Consider the following 16647-nt stretch of genomic DNA (forward strand, 5'->3'; position numbering starts at 1 on the left):
GCTCCAGCTCCGGCCCCGCCGCCATGGCCCGCCCGCAGCGGCGCCCAGCCGGGCTAAGCCGAGCCCAGCCGAGCCGAGCTCCGCCCCGGCCGTAAAGCCTCACGCGCTGCCGGCGCGGGGGCAGGACCGGCCCCGTCCCGGCGGGGACTGTCGGGGGGGTTTTTCCACCGAGAGCTCCGCCACAGCCGCCGAACGGGGCGGGCGGAGCGCGGAGCATCCGCACCAGGCGGGGGGAGGGAAAACCTCCCCACGCTGCAGGAAGAAAAGGCTGCCAAGGCAGGAGGTGGGTCCAGGCAGGATGCTCCGGGATATGGCCACATCTCCTCTCCAGCAAAAAGGCAATCACGGGGTGCTGCGGGAGACACCCCGAAGGAGAGCAGAACAGCCCCGGCAGTTGTTCCAGAGCTGTCTGAAAACGGGAGCAGCTCTCCCTCTTTCATAGCCTGGATTTTAAGAGAAGCAGTGTTTTTCATCAGGATTTCATCTAGACTAGATAATTGCAGGTTGCTACCAAAGGTTAATTTTGCTCAGTAGCCTTTTCCCCAGGCTGCTGTCTCTGGTCATGTGGTAATTGGGCACCTACTGAACTAGGAGGCTGCCCTGCCAATTCAATAAACAATCTGAACTACCATAAATGCTCTCTTCACCCTGTGGCTTTCATCTAGCTTGCAGGGTGACAACAAAAAGCTCCACACCCTGTAGACAGCAGGAGAGCAGGAGAAACTCCTTTCAAGTTGGCAAGTCTAGTATTAAGAATAGAGACATTAACTATCATTAATTAAGGTGTTTGACAAAAGAACAGTGAGCAGCCTTGTTTGGTGCAATTTCTTCAAGACTCTAACACACAGTTACATTTGCATTTTTCCTACCATTACGTTTGAAGGTGCAGCTTTTACTATTACACTAACTTTGTACAGGGCTTTAGTTTTGCTTTGGGGTTTTAAGTCTTTCTCCTCGGCCCGATCAAAAAATCCTTTGAGGCAGTAAGTTAGGATGACCTCCCCTTAGTATTCTTATTTCAGGAGAACTAAAATTAGTAGAAAGACTGGCTGTCAAAGCACAGCTCCCCAAGGAAGCAGCAGGTGCCACGCAACAGAGTGAGTTTGTTGCCCAGGAACAGCTAAGTGAGGGTCAAAGTGCTGCTTACCTTGGAACTGGGACAGCCTGGAAAAAAGGAAGTTTCTAAATAATTTCTAAGCTTCCTCATCCACATAGTCACTGTACATTGGCAGACAGCAGTGAAATCCTATGTTTTGAGGTCCTTGTAGTCTCTGCTCCAGCTGCTTCTGTGATTCCTGCCCTAATTCAGACAGAGCAATCTGTCACTGAACCTTGGCAAAAGCAGGCAGACATAAGACAGGCTCCTGTTCCGTTCCTGAATACAGCTACGGAAAGGACAACAGTAATTTTGGAACTCCACTGATTTTACCTATTAGGTAAAGACCTATTAGGTTTCCCCTCATATTCCAACATCTGTTTTCTCATGTTAGCGTGGAAAACACACAATGCCCAAGGACTCAAAAAAAAGAGCCCCAAAAAACCTGTCCCCATTGTTGCTGCATCTGCTTCATCTTTAACATTTTAGCCTAAAACATACATACCAGCACTGTTTTAGAATCACCAGGTAATGATTCCCTGAGTGGGTCTCACCAGCATCACGTTACACAGCAGGACAGGTTTCAGCCCACATTCAGGAATGTTCCTGTTACCTGCTAAACATCAGCTGAAAAGGTCAGCATTGTTTTCTGCCATCCACAGTTTTTTGCCAAGGCGTTTGTACTGCATGAACTGCTCTGACATCAGGAACTGAATCACTGCAAGGTCCCTTACAGTCAGATGAATTTTCATAATGCTTATATTTATTGCCACTGTCTCTCAAGTCTTTCTCCTCAATTAACATTATTAAGCAATTCTTTCCTCTGAGGCAGTAAGTCAGGAAGCCTTGCAAACAAGGTCCAGAGAACATGGTCACTGAGGTTTTGGATTGGGTTTTGGGAGGGGTGTTAACAGCTTATTTGAGCTGTTTGAGAAGGACACCTTCCTTCTCTGGGTCACCACAGGAACTGCCTAGGAAACACCAACCCAAATCAGATTGCTGGCCAGCAGTTCCCCAGGAAGGTGCATCCTTCGGGACAGGAAACATCTCAATTTGAGTTTACTCTGAACATCTCAAACAGGTAACATTGTACCATTTTCAAGTTGACTTTCCCAGGGTAAGTTCGATTTCACTGTAAATCAGTTTCAGGTTCTGTGGCAGAACCCCCCCAAGGCAGGTCAGTCACACTTCAAAAGAGTTTTAAAAACCTCTCCAAAGTTCAGATGGGTTGTTTTGGTGCTGGAACCATTACGATAAACAACAGAACACAGATCACATACTGACTGGTTTGTTAATCATAACTCAGGTAATAAAATATCCATTGCATCCTGCTCAAAGCAGCATTTATTAAAGAGAGCATCAAGATAAGTCAATGCATAACAAAGCCTTCCCTCCTACAAATATGTAAACAAGTTGTCAGCAAGTTATTATTACAATATAAAAATTAAAGCTTACATTGCATTTTTTAAAGCTACTAACTTCAGTCCAAATGTAGACAGTCTCTGGTCTACAGCGTTTAAAAATACAAGTTCTTGAAAAATGCTAAAGTATTGCCTTTGCACATACACATCTTTGTAGAAAAATACTTAAAAATACCAACTTCCCATTAATAAAAGCAACACCAAAAATAAAACACATTGTCATGAAGAGAGTTTCAAATGCATCCAGCATTTTCTTCACCATTCTGTTTTATCAAATTATCTTCTGTTCACTTAAAGTTCATTATAGTTTGTAAAATGTATCTTGGATATTAATCAGTTACTTTCATACACCAAAAAAATTCACAATATTGGCAATTACATTGTAATCAGAGTCTGGCCTAAGCTTATTTGCAGCTGAGGCCATCAATTTAATCCTCATCTCAACCATGGGTATTTGAACACGTACAGTAGGTTCTTGCTCAGAACTCTGAGTCAGTTCACATATATTTTGGAAAGGCTTGAAACCTTGATATGATTTAAACAGAAATGCATATTCTCTTTTAAAGCACCTTTAACCTCTGTGTAAGTTTTGTTTAACTACATAAGCAGTCCTGTTGGTGGCTGTCAGTTCTCAGGAAATGCTTTGAGAAGAAGGTTATCCAATTTGACATAAACTACATTTTACAGTCCAAGACCAAACAGAATGTTAAGGTAAACATCAGTTTTTAACATTTTTTCCAACAAGTTTACTGACAAGAGCTAGACAGATCACTTCTGTAGTTGCTAAGGCAAGAAAACTTCTAAAATTCTCTGTACACAAAGTTTAAAGGATTGTATAGTATTTCAAAACCAAACTAAATTCAACAAGTAAATTGGGATGAAAGCTAATCATGCCATTGTGCTCTGCCAAGCATCAGCTGACAATGAACAGCAAGAAGAAAAAAAATTAAGATAATACACAGTGAACCAGTTTCAGGATGAATTCAAAGAGCAAAATCAGGCTGTCAAGAAAAGAATTTTACAGCTGGTTATTGGACTGAACAAAACAGCTGGAAAACACTGGGAGTTTAGTCACTCAAGACAGTATCTGAGAGAACTGAAGTACATTTATATGGAGACAGTAATGAATATGAATAATTCTGCCAGCTTTCCTAGTTCCATGCAAGGTTCAAGAAAGATTTTATTTAGCCAACTGAGTTAGCAAGTTAAGTTTGCCCCAAGCTACAGCCTCAGATACACAGAGACACAAAGAGCAACTTCCTGACACGAGTGTGGTAGAGCCCAAAATACTCAAATGATCTCCAGCTTTGGAAGTGTGGTAAAAACGCAACCTCCAAAAGAGGATCTATGTGAACCCGTAACAGGAAATGTATTTCTGAAAGAAGGGCTTACCCTGCTCCTTCATGCAGGATTCTGATTTGTAGAAAAATGATCGTTTTATTGCCATGCTTGCTGATAAAAACAAGCACGATGAGTTACAGCAAAACGCGGCAGCAAGTGCTCAAGGAGGATGCTCAGCTGGACAGTAAGCCAGAGATTCCATCCCAGGTTAGCAAAATGTTCAGAGAGGGGTGAGATGCAAATGCAAAAGCTTCAGCTTCCTCTAAGGTCTGATATATCTTAACACACACACGGCCTCTCCCTTGCAGTCAGGGAAACAGATGAGAAGCATCCTGGGGCAGAAGTGACTCCCAAGCCCTGGGGAGGCTGCCTTTGTGATCACTCCCTCCCCACAGACAGCAGCTCCATGTAAAAGCTGGATCACAAGGTGCAGTCTTGGCTAGAGGACAGGATTTCTGCTCTCTCACTTGGGAGAGAGCAGCCTTCCTACCTTCTGGTAGGTGTCTTTTGAGTAAAGCAATCCAAGCTTTAGACTTTTAATCACACGTGGACAGCTGGAACTTCTCACCACAGCACTGAACTTCCTTGGGTCCATTAAAGCTTGGATCTGTTAAAGCCCTGTGCCATCAGTGTGGTGTTTGAGCCCAGCTTTGCACTGGGTTTGCAGACCCCCCTCACAGCCAGGGAGTGCTGCAGTGCCACATAAACCAGCTGCACTTGTATCCACACAGTCCCAGCCCCAGCCTGAAGGATGCAGGATGATACTCGGAGTGCCAGTGTGCAGCAGGAGGGCAGTAAGTGCCCACCAGCAGGGAACTCCTGCAGCTGTAAGAAAGGAAAAGAACTGCAGTGGCTCAAGCCTTGGGAACATGTTTAAGAGCACTGCAAAGGACTTGCAGCTGTCTGTCAATACCTGGGAGAAGGACTGGAGTCAGAGATCCAAGGGTAGGACAAGTCACACGCCATTTTCTCTTCAAGGAAAGCAACCCCATCTCTCCCCACGATATGTAATAAAATACTATCTGCAAAAAGTGGGTGGTTTCTTCCTGAATCCACAGTAGAAATGCAGTCACACGGAAAACTAAAATCAGCCTAATTCTCAGAATCGCAGAAAACAGAACCAAAGAGGACCTAAAGAAGTCATTTTCACAACTCCCTGCCTTGAAGGACATTCCAAAATTAATTTCTGTGCAGATATGCCATGGGACTCTAGGTTACAGAATGGCTGACTAAATCAACTAGACTTTTAGAAAAAGCTATTTATATGCAAATATTTTAGTAATAACTTTAGCAATAAAAGAAACTACTACACAGACCATTTTAGGATCCACATATGATATGAAATATACACACATGTTCTAAAATATATATATATATGTTCATTCTTAAAGCAATGTAGAGCAAAACCAAACCAGGGCCTGACTCATCTATCACACATGCCTTCATGTCGGCATGACTTCTAACACACAGCTGATGGGCTGAGCAGATCCCTGAGGTCTAGCACTGGAATTGCTACAAGTTTCACTTACCACAATTTTAACCAAAAACTGACTTAAATCACGTTACATTTCTCCAGGTAAAGGAGGAAGACAGACACAAACAAAACAAACAAACAAAAAAAAAAGCCAAAAAACCCCACACAGACAAAACCCACACGGCCTTATAATACACAGAAAGGCACCTGATAATGTTGTTAGTAGCAATTATCTATAGCATCCTAACTGTACTTAAGCAATAAATTTTAAAAATACAAGAATTGCTGGCATTCAACCTATCAAGTCACTAAAATTACATGTGCAGTTGTAAATTATTAAGAGTGTGCAAAACTACACAGTTTTGCATAAAGTGCTATATGTACCCCCAGTTTGCACCTATTAGAATTATATAAATTTATTAAGCTTGGCAACATGATGCAAGATGATGATGTTTAGGATGTATCCTATCTAACCTCACCTTTCCTTTTCCTTTCCCACCATCATCCACTGTCCTTGAAACTGTACATTTAGAAATTACACAAAGGCCTTTTCAGGAATTGTAGCTCAGAAAAGTATTTCAAGTATATCTATCTTTCCTTGTAAACTCGGGGACACTATGGGTTCCATTTTCACACGCTCCAAATACTCACAACTTCCACTAATTCAACTGGAGTTGTAATTATTTCTGTCTGTTCAGTACCTCTGGCAAAAGGCTATTTCCTGTTACTCATTTAACCCCACTTGGAGAAGTGCTGAAATTCATACCATAACTTGTCCAGATTTAAATCTAAACAATAAGCAATTACAGAAGAGCAGAGTAATACTTTATCCCGTCACTTGGGCTCACAAAACCAAGTCCTACTGTATCTATCCATACATACTCGTATGTGAACCATACACAGGTCTGTAACACTCGACACACTGAATTCAAGTTATCAGAGTACAGCAGTTTGTCTTGCAGGCATTGTGCAATGCACTCAGAAGTAGACAACAGGTCTCTTCTTTACTCTGTATTTCAGGGATCCGTATCGTATCTGAGGGGAGAAATGAAATCACAACTTAACAAGGAGTTGAGCCACATCAGGCAGAAATATTTTTTACCCCTTCACTAATCCAATTTAGCAAATGTCTTTAAATGTGCTTTGGACACTCCACAGTTTCATTCAGAGAAGCTACCTATGAATGAATAAGATGCAGTTTCAACAGAATTGGACCAGAAGAGTAAGTCTCAAATGTTTTCCTGGAATTACCCATAAACTTTTACGAGACTCCACAGAGCTTTATCCTGAAGTATCTTTAGATTTTGTGGCACATAGAAATATAAAGCACTTCTCTTTGTGGAGCACAAAGAGTCAAAGCAGGCCATATGTCTATGAGAACTAACAAATTCTGAAGCTTCTTTGATCCACTGAACAGCAGATGCTGAAGTGTGCATGACATGCAGGTGACAATACCACTCTCTGTAGCCCTTTCAAGGTGAGCAGTTCCTGGAATTTAGGCTTGGTGGTGCCAGAATCAGCATTACAAGCACAGAGTGTACTTCACCTCCTCTCCCTTGTTCCTCTCTCAAGTTCATTTCATTCATGTATTGCCCCTGAACACTCCAAAGTACAAAAGCTCCAAGCTTAGATATTATCACATACTTCCTCCTCCATTTAGCATTCTACAATCCAGTTATCATTGATAACTGCTCCAAGATAAGGATAAAAATAAATTTCTGCACTGTTAAGAACACCAAGGTACACTGGACAACCAAACTCAGTAGTTCACCAGGATCATACTTGCCTCTTTACGGCCTTTAGTTTTCACAGATTTCATGCTCTGAGTTCTTCGAAGGCCTCTCTGAGCAAACATTTCATCCTCTGAATGTGTCCCCTCCATCTCCTCATCTGTTTTATCATCTCCAGCATTTTTTTCCAGTGGTGTTTTATAACCTTTTAAAAAAAATTTTTCATAAAAGTGTTTAATAAGAAGTAGATGTAACTTTTAGAATTCTAAGCAATCCATGAGTTTCACCTTTAGCACACAGCATTTACTCTTTTAAACTATATGGTCAGTGTACCAGGTATTTCAAAACAGGGAACATGCCAGGAGCTTCTTACTTCTAATTCTGCCCTTTGTAAGGAATGGGCCACTTGATTCCATAGGTGTGTAATGCCGTGGTTCCTCATTTGTCAAAACCAAAACCCTAAGTCTGCCTCCATCTTCTGCTTTAAACTGAACTGCAAAAACCCCAGTGGTCATCCTAAAGAGTACTTCAGGTTTTTGGACACAATCCATGTGAGAGGGAAGTTAGACTAGATAAATCTTTAAAGGTCCTTTTCAGTCCAAACCGTTCCATAACTCTGATTAATAGGATCTTTCTTCGTGCTCACATCCCTCTCTGCATATTGAAAACCAAAGCTCCTTTCAGCTGGGTAACACGCCAAAGTACTGTTAAGCGTTGTTTACATCCTGCAAAAACAGGATCAAGATTACTACCCAAAACGCTCACTAGAGGGCACAAACTGCTTAAAAACACGTCTGGAAAAGCTCCTTGGGGTCCAACAGCCCTGAAGCCCCATCACAGCCCTGTCACAAAGCCTCCAAACCCAGACTGGTTCCTTCCCCCCATCAAACTCTCCTTCTGTAAGGCCATTCCAGAACCTACGGGCTGTAACACTCAGGAACACCTTTTAGACTCCAAACCAAACTTTACTAATGACCAGCATACATTTCATCTTAAGCCAATATTTTGTTTCTGCTTAACTAGATTATTTTCCTCAATTCTGAGGAATTTTTCCTGAAATTGCAATCACATTCACCTACTCCACAGCTACTTCAGGCAGATTTACCTCTTCTGCCATTCCAGAGGGAACAAATCTCTGCTTCCAATAGTTCCAACTCATCTTGTTCAATATGGAAGATTTGAATTGTATCTGTTACTCCATTTCTAACCAGAAGGGATGTTTGCAGTGACCCCAATACTTCTTTGTCTCTATTTGTAGCACTTTTCTGATGAATCCCCATCACCTCTTGTCCTTTTCACAGCAAGCACACTGACAGCTCAGCCCTCCTAAGAACAATGTCCTACAACTAGGCCTTTCCAACCAATTTGCACAAAACTCCCAGCACAATGGCAAAAAATCAACATCCTGCTAAGCACAAGGAAATATTGCTATGCAGCTTTCCTAAATGCATCTGTGGTATGATCTTCTTTTAAAATTCTAATGCTGAAGAAAACTCAAAAATAACATGAGAGGTGTACCCTAGATTTGGGTCCAGGAGCAGAAGCAATTAAGTTCAACCAGCTCACAGAAAGCTTTTTGATATTTGAAATTGAATCTCACAATAAGTGACTATTTATGCAGTATAACTTAAGCATTTTTTTTCTTTAAATTAAATGTAGAGCATTTCTAAGCTATTTCGGATGGACAACTAAGACTGAGAAACAGCCCCTACACAACAGCTGCAGGGACATCATTCCTAATGCAGCCCTTGATGAATTCCTGGCTTTCTCTCCAGCCAGGAGACCTGGTCCATACACTGCCCTGCATAGGTGGGATGTGCAGTTCAGCTTAGAGCCATTCAGCTGGACATCTATTCCTCAGAAACAACACAGCTACCATGTGATTCCTGGAATTCCTTGTACCCCACAAGCACCACTCCTCTCAGAAAGGGAAGGATGAGAAGAAATAACAGGCTCAGGTGAAAAGCAAAAGACCAGACCTACTTCTTCTGTGGGAAATACCAACTCCTTTACATTGTAGCCTCATCATTTCAAAAGGTGCAGTTGTCAGTCTTCCACCTAAACCTTTCTTCAAGCATCACAGGCTCGAGAGCAAAGTGATGATGACAATAACAATACATGTAATATAATAGTAAAATAATATCTCTGAACAAAGCCATATATTGGTCCACACACAGTGTCTTCTGAGTGTTGATATGACAACTCAATGCCTTCGTTACTCCTATCATCATCAGCAACTTAACATTTTGATCTATCATTACACACCCAGGGAATTGCCATTAATTTTCCCTTATTGAGCTTCCATATATTTTCACATTTAACTTCTTGTACGCCTGTCACAGAAACACCACTTACATATTTTTTTACTTCCATTTAAGTTTTACTTTGGCAAGGAATTCTTGTTGCCAGTTGGCAAAGACAGGAGTAATGAGTACAGAATGACTACACTGAGAGTGGCTGGGGAAAAAAAATTCAGGAAGGGTTTCTCAACTGTTGTATTTTGATCACATCTACTCTGTTTCAGTGGAATTCTTCGAGGTCTTTTCCATTTAGAGATGGGGTAAATTTATTTCTGCTTTTCCACTTGTGTCTCAGGTCAATTGTTCTTTTAGCTAGAAAAAACCCAGATACATACCTGAAGATTCACTTGTAGAGGCTCTGGTTTTCTTTTTTGCTTCTGGTAAGGTCTGATAGGGCTGTCCCACGGGCTCATCTCCTTGTATAGTGGTCAGGTCGTGCATACTGAAACTCCTCAGCTTCTCAGTTATTGCACCCTGGCTCTGAAATACAACAACAGGATCCTTGAAAACTCAGCAGAGGTTTAACTTTGCTGCTCAGCTCGGGTTAAGGTGTTTAAGCCCATGCTTCCTTGCTGCACTACAAAACACAGAACATACACATGCAGTAGATTTACATTTGCTTTAGGTGTTGCTTTTACCCAAGCTTAACTATAGGTTGCTCTTAGTTGGCAAAGTTACACATGAACTGGCAGTTCCATCACAAATGCCTCATTCCACTCCTTTAACCTGAGCAAATAGGGGTTCCTTGGGTGAGAGGAAGTGTTTGAAAAGAAACACACAGAAATGGTCCATTCACTTCAAACATGGCATTTCTCTAGCAGTTCTGGGTAGCAGGACAGAGTTTAAACATTTCCATTTTAAAAAGCATGGACAAAGAGCATTTTTTGCTATTTTATGTTTTTACCATCCAAAAATTTGAATACGCATAAGAAAGGAAAAAAGTGTTAAAAATATGCTCTGTATCATAACTCAAGGAACTGAGAAAGAGGCAGCTGTAGTTGACAGAAACTTCAAATCACAAACACCAGAGGTCCTGCCTGGACTCCAGGCTAGCAGGTCCTCCTACTAGTCCAGCTTTACTGACATAATACCAACCCAAAATCGAATGCTACATAGGAGAATAGTTGATCCCATGTGAACATTAGAATTCCTTCTCCAACTGCCCTTACGTCTCTACTATACGGGACATATAGAAAGTTCCCTGCTGGAAAGAAGGGTCATCAAGCAGCTCTTTTGTCTTAGATCAGATGTTATTATTAAAGCATTTAAGATTAATTTATTGCATAAGCAACTAAAAGAGCAAGCACACAAGAACAAGGACTTAAAGTCACGTTAAAATAACACTTAATTCTTCCCCTCTGCAGCATGAGGCAAAAAAAAAAAAAAAATCACCATTTCGGGGGAAGGTTGACAAACCTTCCACTTCAAGCAAACGAATTCCACTTCAAGCAAGTGCTCAAGACTTTGTTTCATTCTTACAAATGAAGCTTTTAAGTAAAAGCTTTATGTTAGCTAGCAGCAGCAGAAATCTGGATACAATTCCACACACCTTTTTCTGCAACAGCACAAGGCAGTTCTTGCACCACTGGCCACAGCCATTTGTTCCCACTCTGATGACAACAACTGTTTGCAGATGGTAAACCAGCACACTAAATTATTCCACGTTAAAAATAGCCATGTAAAGTGAAGAGACAGTGGAGTTAAACTCCTTGAGCTTCCACAGCTACCAAAGGGAGGGGGTGAAAGTGGCTGAAACCTAATATTCATTTTCTAATGACTAGTCATTAGTACAGCATATAAAACTAGGACAGCGTGCTACTCAAGCAAGAAGAACCTATTATAATTTTTACACCACTATTCGTACATGGACACTGAACAATAACAAAGAAAAGGTTTCTTGTGGGAGAAGCAGAAGCCTTAACTTTTCCAGCTCTTCCTACTTGTAGGATGACTCACAGTTGTCAAAAACATGGGTACAGCTTGCCTTTGAGTTAAAATGTACTATGGACACTGTACAGTCTCTGTATAAAAGATGGTAGAAACTCTGAAGTCAATTTTATCCCCCAAAATGGTTTATTTAAGGCAGGTCTCCTAAGATTCCTCCTAAGGGAGGAGAAATCTTGCCCTTTCACTACTCCACTTCTTGTGGAGAGAACTGGAAGGAGAACAGCTCACAGTATCTGCTACAACACAGGACTGTTGATCAGTCTGTGTCCACTGCTTGAAGAGAAGCAACAGGACATGAGTTTCCGTCCCTGAGCACCAATGAATACGTAAAATAGGCCCAGGTGGTTCTCAGGAGAATTCACACAAATTCAGCACAACTCCACTCGCCAAGTGTGAACAGAGTCTGCTATAAAACAGTGACAGAAGCTGGTTTTGGCCAGAAGCAGAAGTGTGGAAAGACACACTTGCATAACAGTTGCCCAGCAAGTTCATTCATCATATGATATACTACAAAAAGACATTTGGAAATTGGATAGGATAACGAAATTAAGCCTATAACAACTACCATGCTAAGGAGAATTCACATTACAAGCCTGTATTTCTTATTCCACTGTAGACAGAGGACTAGATCCAAGCTGGAACTGTTCAGCCTTATTTTCCAGTGCAGCTTTTGGACAGAGAATTTTGTTTTTCAAAGGGGAAAAAAAGTCAACTGTGTGCCATAAAATAACACTGTGCCCTTAACCAAACTGCATGCTTGAGCTAGAGCTCCTGTGGAGCATTGCCTAGTTCAGGGAGGACCTAAGGAGTCATACAATGGGCCCTTCATTCCAAAAGTACTTGCCAAGATGGAAAGTTTTACTCAAGTTACACACAGCAAACATTAAGAAGTTTGAAGGGATATATACACAAATAAGAGATGCAGCACACGTGCCCCAGAGTCACAGTGGGAATGGGGCTGCACAAGCACTGCTGTGCAGGACAGTCACCATCACACTGTGCTAATCCTATGCAGGTGCTCCCTATAGTGCCCCCAGTCTCCATCCCATCCCTAGGAAGATCCAGTCTAGCCAAAGGAAGACTGGTTTCTACTTCACTACACTGCATAGACTATCTGAAGGACAAATTTCAAGGTGTTTTGTGTGGGTGTGCACATCGCTGTGCTCACACTGCATTTAGGACTTAAGAAGATCCTTCCACCCCCATGCCCAAAAGCAGCAGATAAATTGCTTTCTGCTGAAACAAAGCACTCTGTGAGGATCTGGATTACTATCAGCTCAGGATGAAAGTCTGGCTGAAAAATATTAAATTCCTTCCTACAGCAGGAAATGTGAGATTAAATACCTTCTGCTGCAGGAAATGTGAGAGTAACATTCACATTTAGAATAATAATGCTTTAAGAGCTTCGATACCTGGATTGAAAGTTCATAGTTATTAGTGACTGCTGGAAAGCAACATGTTTGCCCCAAAACCAGCAGGCAGAGCTGAAGGGGGATCTCCTGCTTCAAGTGCCATGCCATGGACATGGCAGTAGCCATCACCTCTCCCCAGATACCCACACCCCAAGGTGCTGCTCAGGAGAAGGTGGCAGAGCAGTCACCCTGCCTGCACTGGTGGCCCAGTCTGTCAGCAGTTCCTCCCAGTAAGGAAGAAATACATCAGGCTGCATCCAGCCCAGAGGCTGCCAACTAAATTAGAGCACAAAGGATTGAGACACACACATTTACAATCACAGAAGAACTTCAGTGCTCAAATTTCTATGTCAGCAAATGTTTTAGATGGAGACTGAAGTCTGTTGTCTTCAACAAAATTTAAGTCTTAAAGAATAATTTTGCTGTATTATTCAATAGCATTTTGTAAAACATTTTAAATGCTTTCCAGAGTCCACATTCATTACCAGTGACCAATGTGAAGCATTAACTAAAGCTGCAATACATTTCCAATACAATTTTTTTAATAAATATATCCTACTTAAGGGTCTCCTTTTGAGACTACTCAGCCTCTAGCAAGCTATTAGCATTCAGTCTCATCACCTGCCCCTCATATATGCGGTGCCATTCTCTGTTCTGTTATTGAGCACTGTCATTTTATAGTCTATATGCTTGACCCAGGGAAATTGCTGTAAACAAACACCACACTGTGTCTGCCTCGGGGCTCTTTTTGTTGTTTAAATTGGACTTGCAGCCCTCAGTGGCCAGGATCACAGACTAAAGCTGCTTGCCTTCCCTAGACAAGTTCTCAATGGACTCTGTGTGCACAGAGCTGCTTGGAGCTCCATGGCTGCAGCACCCACATTCCCAGCTGTTCCCTCCCTGATCCGATGGGAGCTGACAGGGAATGACTGCTGTTCCCTCTCAGGCTAGAGAGGGGCTGCTGTCCCGTGAGTGACCTCTGCAGCAGGCCAGGCATCCCAGCAGGGAGGAGGATGAAAGCAGTGCTGCTGCTCACAGTGCTGCTGGCTGTGTGCCACAGCTGGCTGGGAGACACCTCCTGCCTCTGCCATGCCCGGAGTGGGAACACCGGGAACTCCCAGCAAGGCCAGGAGACTGATACCCAGCCAGGAAAGAGGCAGCACATTCAGGGTGGCTAAAAGACATTCAGAAACGCAGCCTTCAAAACATATTGTCATCACTACCAACACTTCACAGATGAACACTGTTTGTGTGACCTCGGGAAGAGGAACAGAGCAGTTCTCAGCTTCATTAGCACCACACAGCTCCTCGGACTGATAAAGAAACCAGTTCTCACTGGTAGCTCAAGAAGTCAGGATTTATGAGTTGGCAAAAATTGAAATGTACAGATAACCAGCACCTCAGAGGACCTGAAAGGCAGATGCATCAAAATATAAGATGTGTCAGTGGAACTTACTGTTGTGGAAATAACTACCCCAAATCCATAGTGTTGAGTTGAAAGTGCTGCAACAACTTTTATATCATTAAAGGCATCTTGTTTCCATTTCTTTCACTAATAAAAACTTCCTTTGGTACATAAAAACTCAGCATAGACTATTTATTTCATCTCTGAGTCTCCTGATATCAGATTTTACCAAGATTTGTTTTCTGACATGTTAATTTAACACAATTTATTTTGCTAATGTATGCTATTTAGCAGATTTTGAAGCACTAAATTTTCTATGAACAGTGGCTAACTAATGCCAGCTAAAAATATCAGTATGGGAATGTAAGCTATAAGCTACTGCTCCTGCCAATTACATTTTGATTTAACTACAGTGGAGAAGGTTTAAATCTGTGCCAGATTTCAGCAGACTGACCTGGCTGGCTGCTCCAGCCCCCCTAACAGAGCCAACCAGCCTTTTAATGGTAATCCCCTATTCCTTTGACAGCCCTTGGAGAAAGTCACTCTTTCCCACATTTGATCTTGAAAATATTTCAGCAACTTTCCAAGCAATTTTATCACCCTCCCAAAGTCAGCATAAGCAGTTTGCTTGGACACTTCAGTGTTTCTTTTGACATAGGTTTAACCTCACACATACGTTTAAACCTCCCCCTCTCCTAAATTGAGACCTGCTATATCAGAATAAGCATGCAAGCTTTAAAAAAAGTAAAAAAAAAGTGATGAAAGTGTGTCCTCCTTCCCATCAAAGCTGATCCCACTAACACAGCTCCATTCCTGAAATCCTATAGCATGCTCCACCAGCACATGCTGAAGGGATTATCTTTTCACCTGCTGGAGGCAGCAGTCAACTCTCGGAAAAACAGGGAACAAAAATCAAGAACACATGCGTTGTGTCCATTTGCTTTCCTGGAGCAGTCACGCTCAGCTCTCTGGAATGACAAACTCAAGAGGCTTAACGTGCCAAAATAAAGGTTTTTCAGAGAGTCTTCTCTTTCATATTCTTTAAAAATTATGTCTATTTTAGGTCTTTGGTATTGTGGTGGTTGTTTTGCCCAATCATCTCATCTGCACTGAACCAATTCTGTACAAATATTCATGAGCATGTTTAACAAGTTTTAACAAACAGAGCAGGCATCTTGCCAGTCACAGCTGAATAGCAATGAAATCCAAACACAGACACTTTGGAAAAAGTTATTCATCATTTCAGAAGAAAGTGGGAGGAGATATTTGTGTTTATTTTACAGTATTTCTGTAACACCATAAGGATTAACAAGGAAATATCCAACTATAGCCAAACATGAGGAACACACACAGAGCATAAGTATCCTTACAGGTGCACATTGTAATAAATTAGGATTTGCTGCTTGGCAAAGAATTTGCATTTTAGCATTTAGCACAGTTCTTAAACTTTTTCCCAGTAGAGCACTTGGAGGGTTTGTTTAAAAAGCCTATTTTCACTCTGGATCCTTTAATTCCTTTGGAGGTGCACTCTATTTTATTCTAAATTATTTCATGTCTCAAGGCAATACTAAGAATTTGAATAACAAAAAACACCCCACAGTGATCAAATTTAATCACATTCTCAGTATTTTAAGCTCATTATGACCATATTTGCAAACAAAAAGTGATTATGCTACCACCCACATGTGTCTTTAAAAGGAGAGAAAACAAACAAACAAGATATGCAGGGCTATTTTTCCAAACTTTTTTGAGATAGCATTTGAAAATGTTGTTTTTAGAAATGTCTTTGATTTATAGCACAAGAAGTTCACAAAGAAACCCAAAAATTTAATTTAAGTGCTATCTGTACCTACTCAACTTTGACAGCCAGGGATCTCTACCCTGCTTTCTGTTATCTGCTAACAGAGTTCAGGTTTTCAGGGCTGTTACAGTGAACTCAGCAGGTTCATTTATTCCCAGGAAAAAATTAATCCTGATTGCCTTAAAACTATCATTGAACTTGGACATACACCTCTTTCTCTCCATACCTTTTTTTTTGGTGTTTTGGTTTAAATTACTGTTAGGTAGAATATACATTGTCTGAAGTTATACTCCTTTCAGTGGGACACAAACTGCTTGGAGTCTTAGGTTTAAGCTTGTATTTTGTTTTCCTACACCTAGAACCCTCTGAAATGCAACCCAAGGTGGTAAGTTTTGTAGCAAGGTAGTAATCTGGGAACAACCACAGGTTACTTCATGATTTATTGGAAATTACGTGACAAAGCAAGTGTATGCTAAACAGCAATAGGCAAGCTTATGCTTAGTGTATTAATTTAATAATTCACTCAACAAGTTGCAAACAAGTTAATTGTGTCAAGAGAACTTTTATCCATGGTAGTAATCTTTCATGCCTTAATTCATATGTGGAGTTACCTCAAGTTGATTGGAGAAAAACAGCAGAAAAGCCAGAAATCCTTTAAACAGTTTGTTTACCAACAAGAAAGCACAGAGACAGAAAAGAAACAATGGTCATCTTTACCAA

General features: G+C 41.4%; 1 protein-coding gene across 3 annotated transcripts in view; it reads right to left on the bottom strand.

Moving 5' to 3' along the window:
* Nucleotides 1-2398: 2398 nt before the first annotated feature.
* Nucleotides 2399-16647, bottom strand: part of REEP3 (receptor accessory protein 3) — a 36523-nt gene continuing 22274 nt past the window's right edge. The window contains exons 6-9 of one of the 3 annotated variants that reach the window (XR_003535991.1): nt 9698-9842; nt 7119-7285; nt 4772-6367; nt 2399-4683 (exon numbers count right to left, since the gene is read on the bottom strand). Coding sequence is in view for 2 of the 3 variants with exons in the window: in XM_027694135.1 (XP_027549936.1) it covers nt 6311-6367; nt 7119-7285; nt 9698-9842 (369 nt within the window). In the remaining variant the exon portion in view is untranslated. Of the gene's footprint in view, nt 6368-7118; nt 7286-9697; nt 9843-16647 lie in introns of all 3 variants that reach the window. The other 2 variants (XM_027694136.1, XM_027694135.1) reach the window with 2 other exon arrangements.

This window comes from Neopelma chrysocephalum, unplaced genomic scaffold, assembly GCF_003984885.1.
Source record: "Neopelma chrysocephalum unplaced genomic scaffold, ASM398488v2 Primary Assembly neopelma1_96, whole genome shotgun sequence".
Lineage (NCBI taxonomy): Eukaryota > Metazoa > Chordata > Aves > Passeriformes > Pipridae > Neopelma > Neopelma chrysocephalum.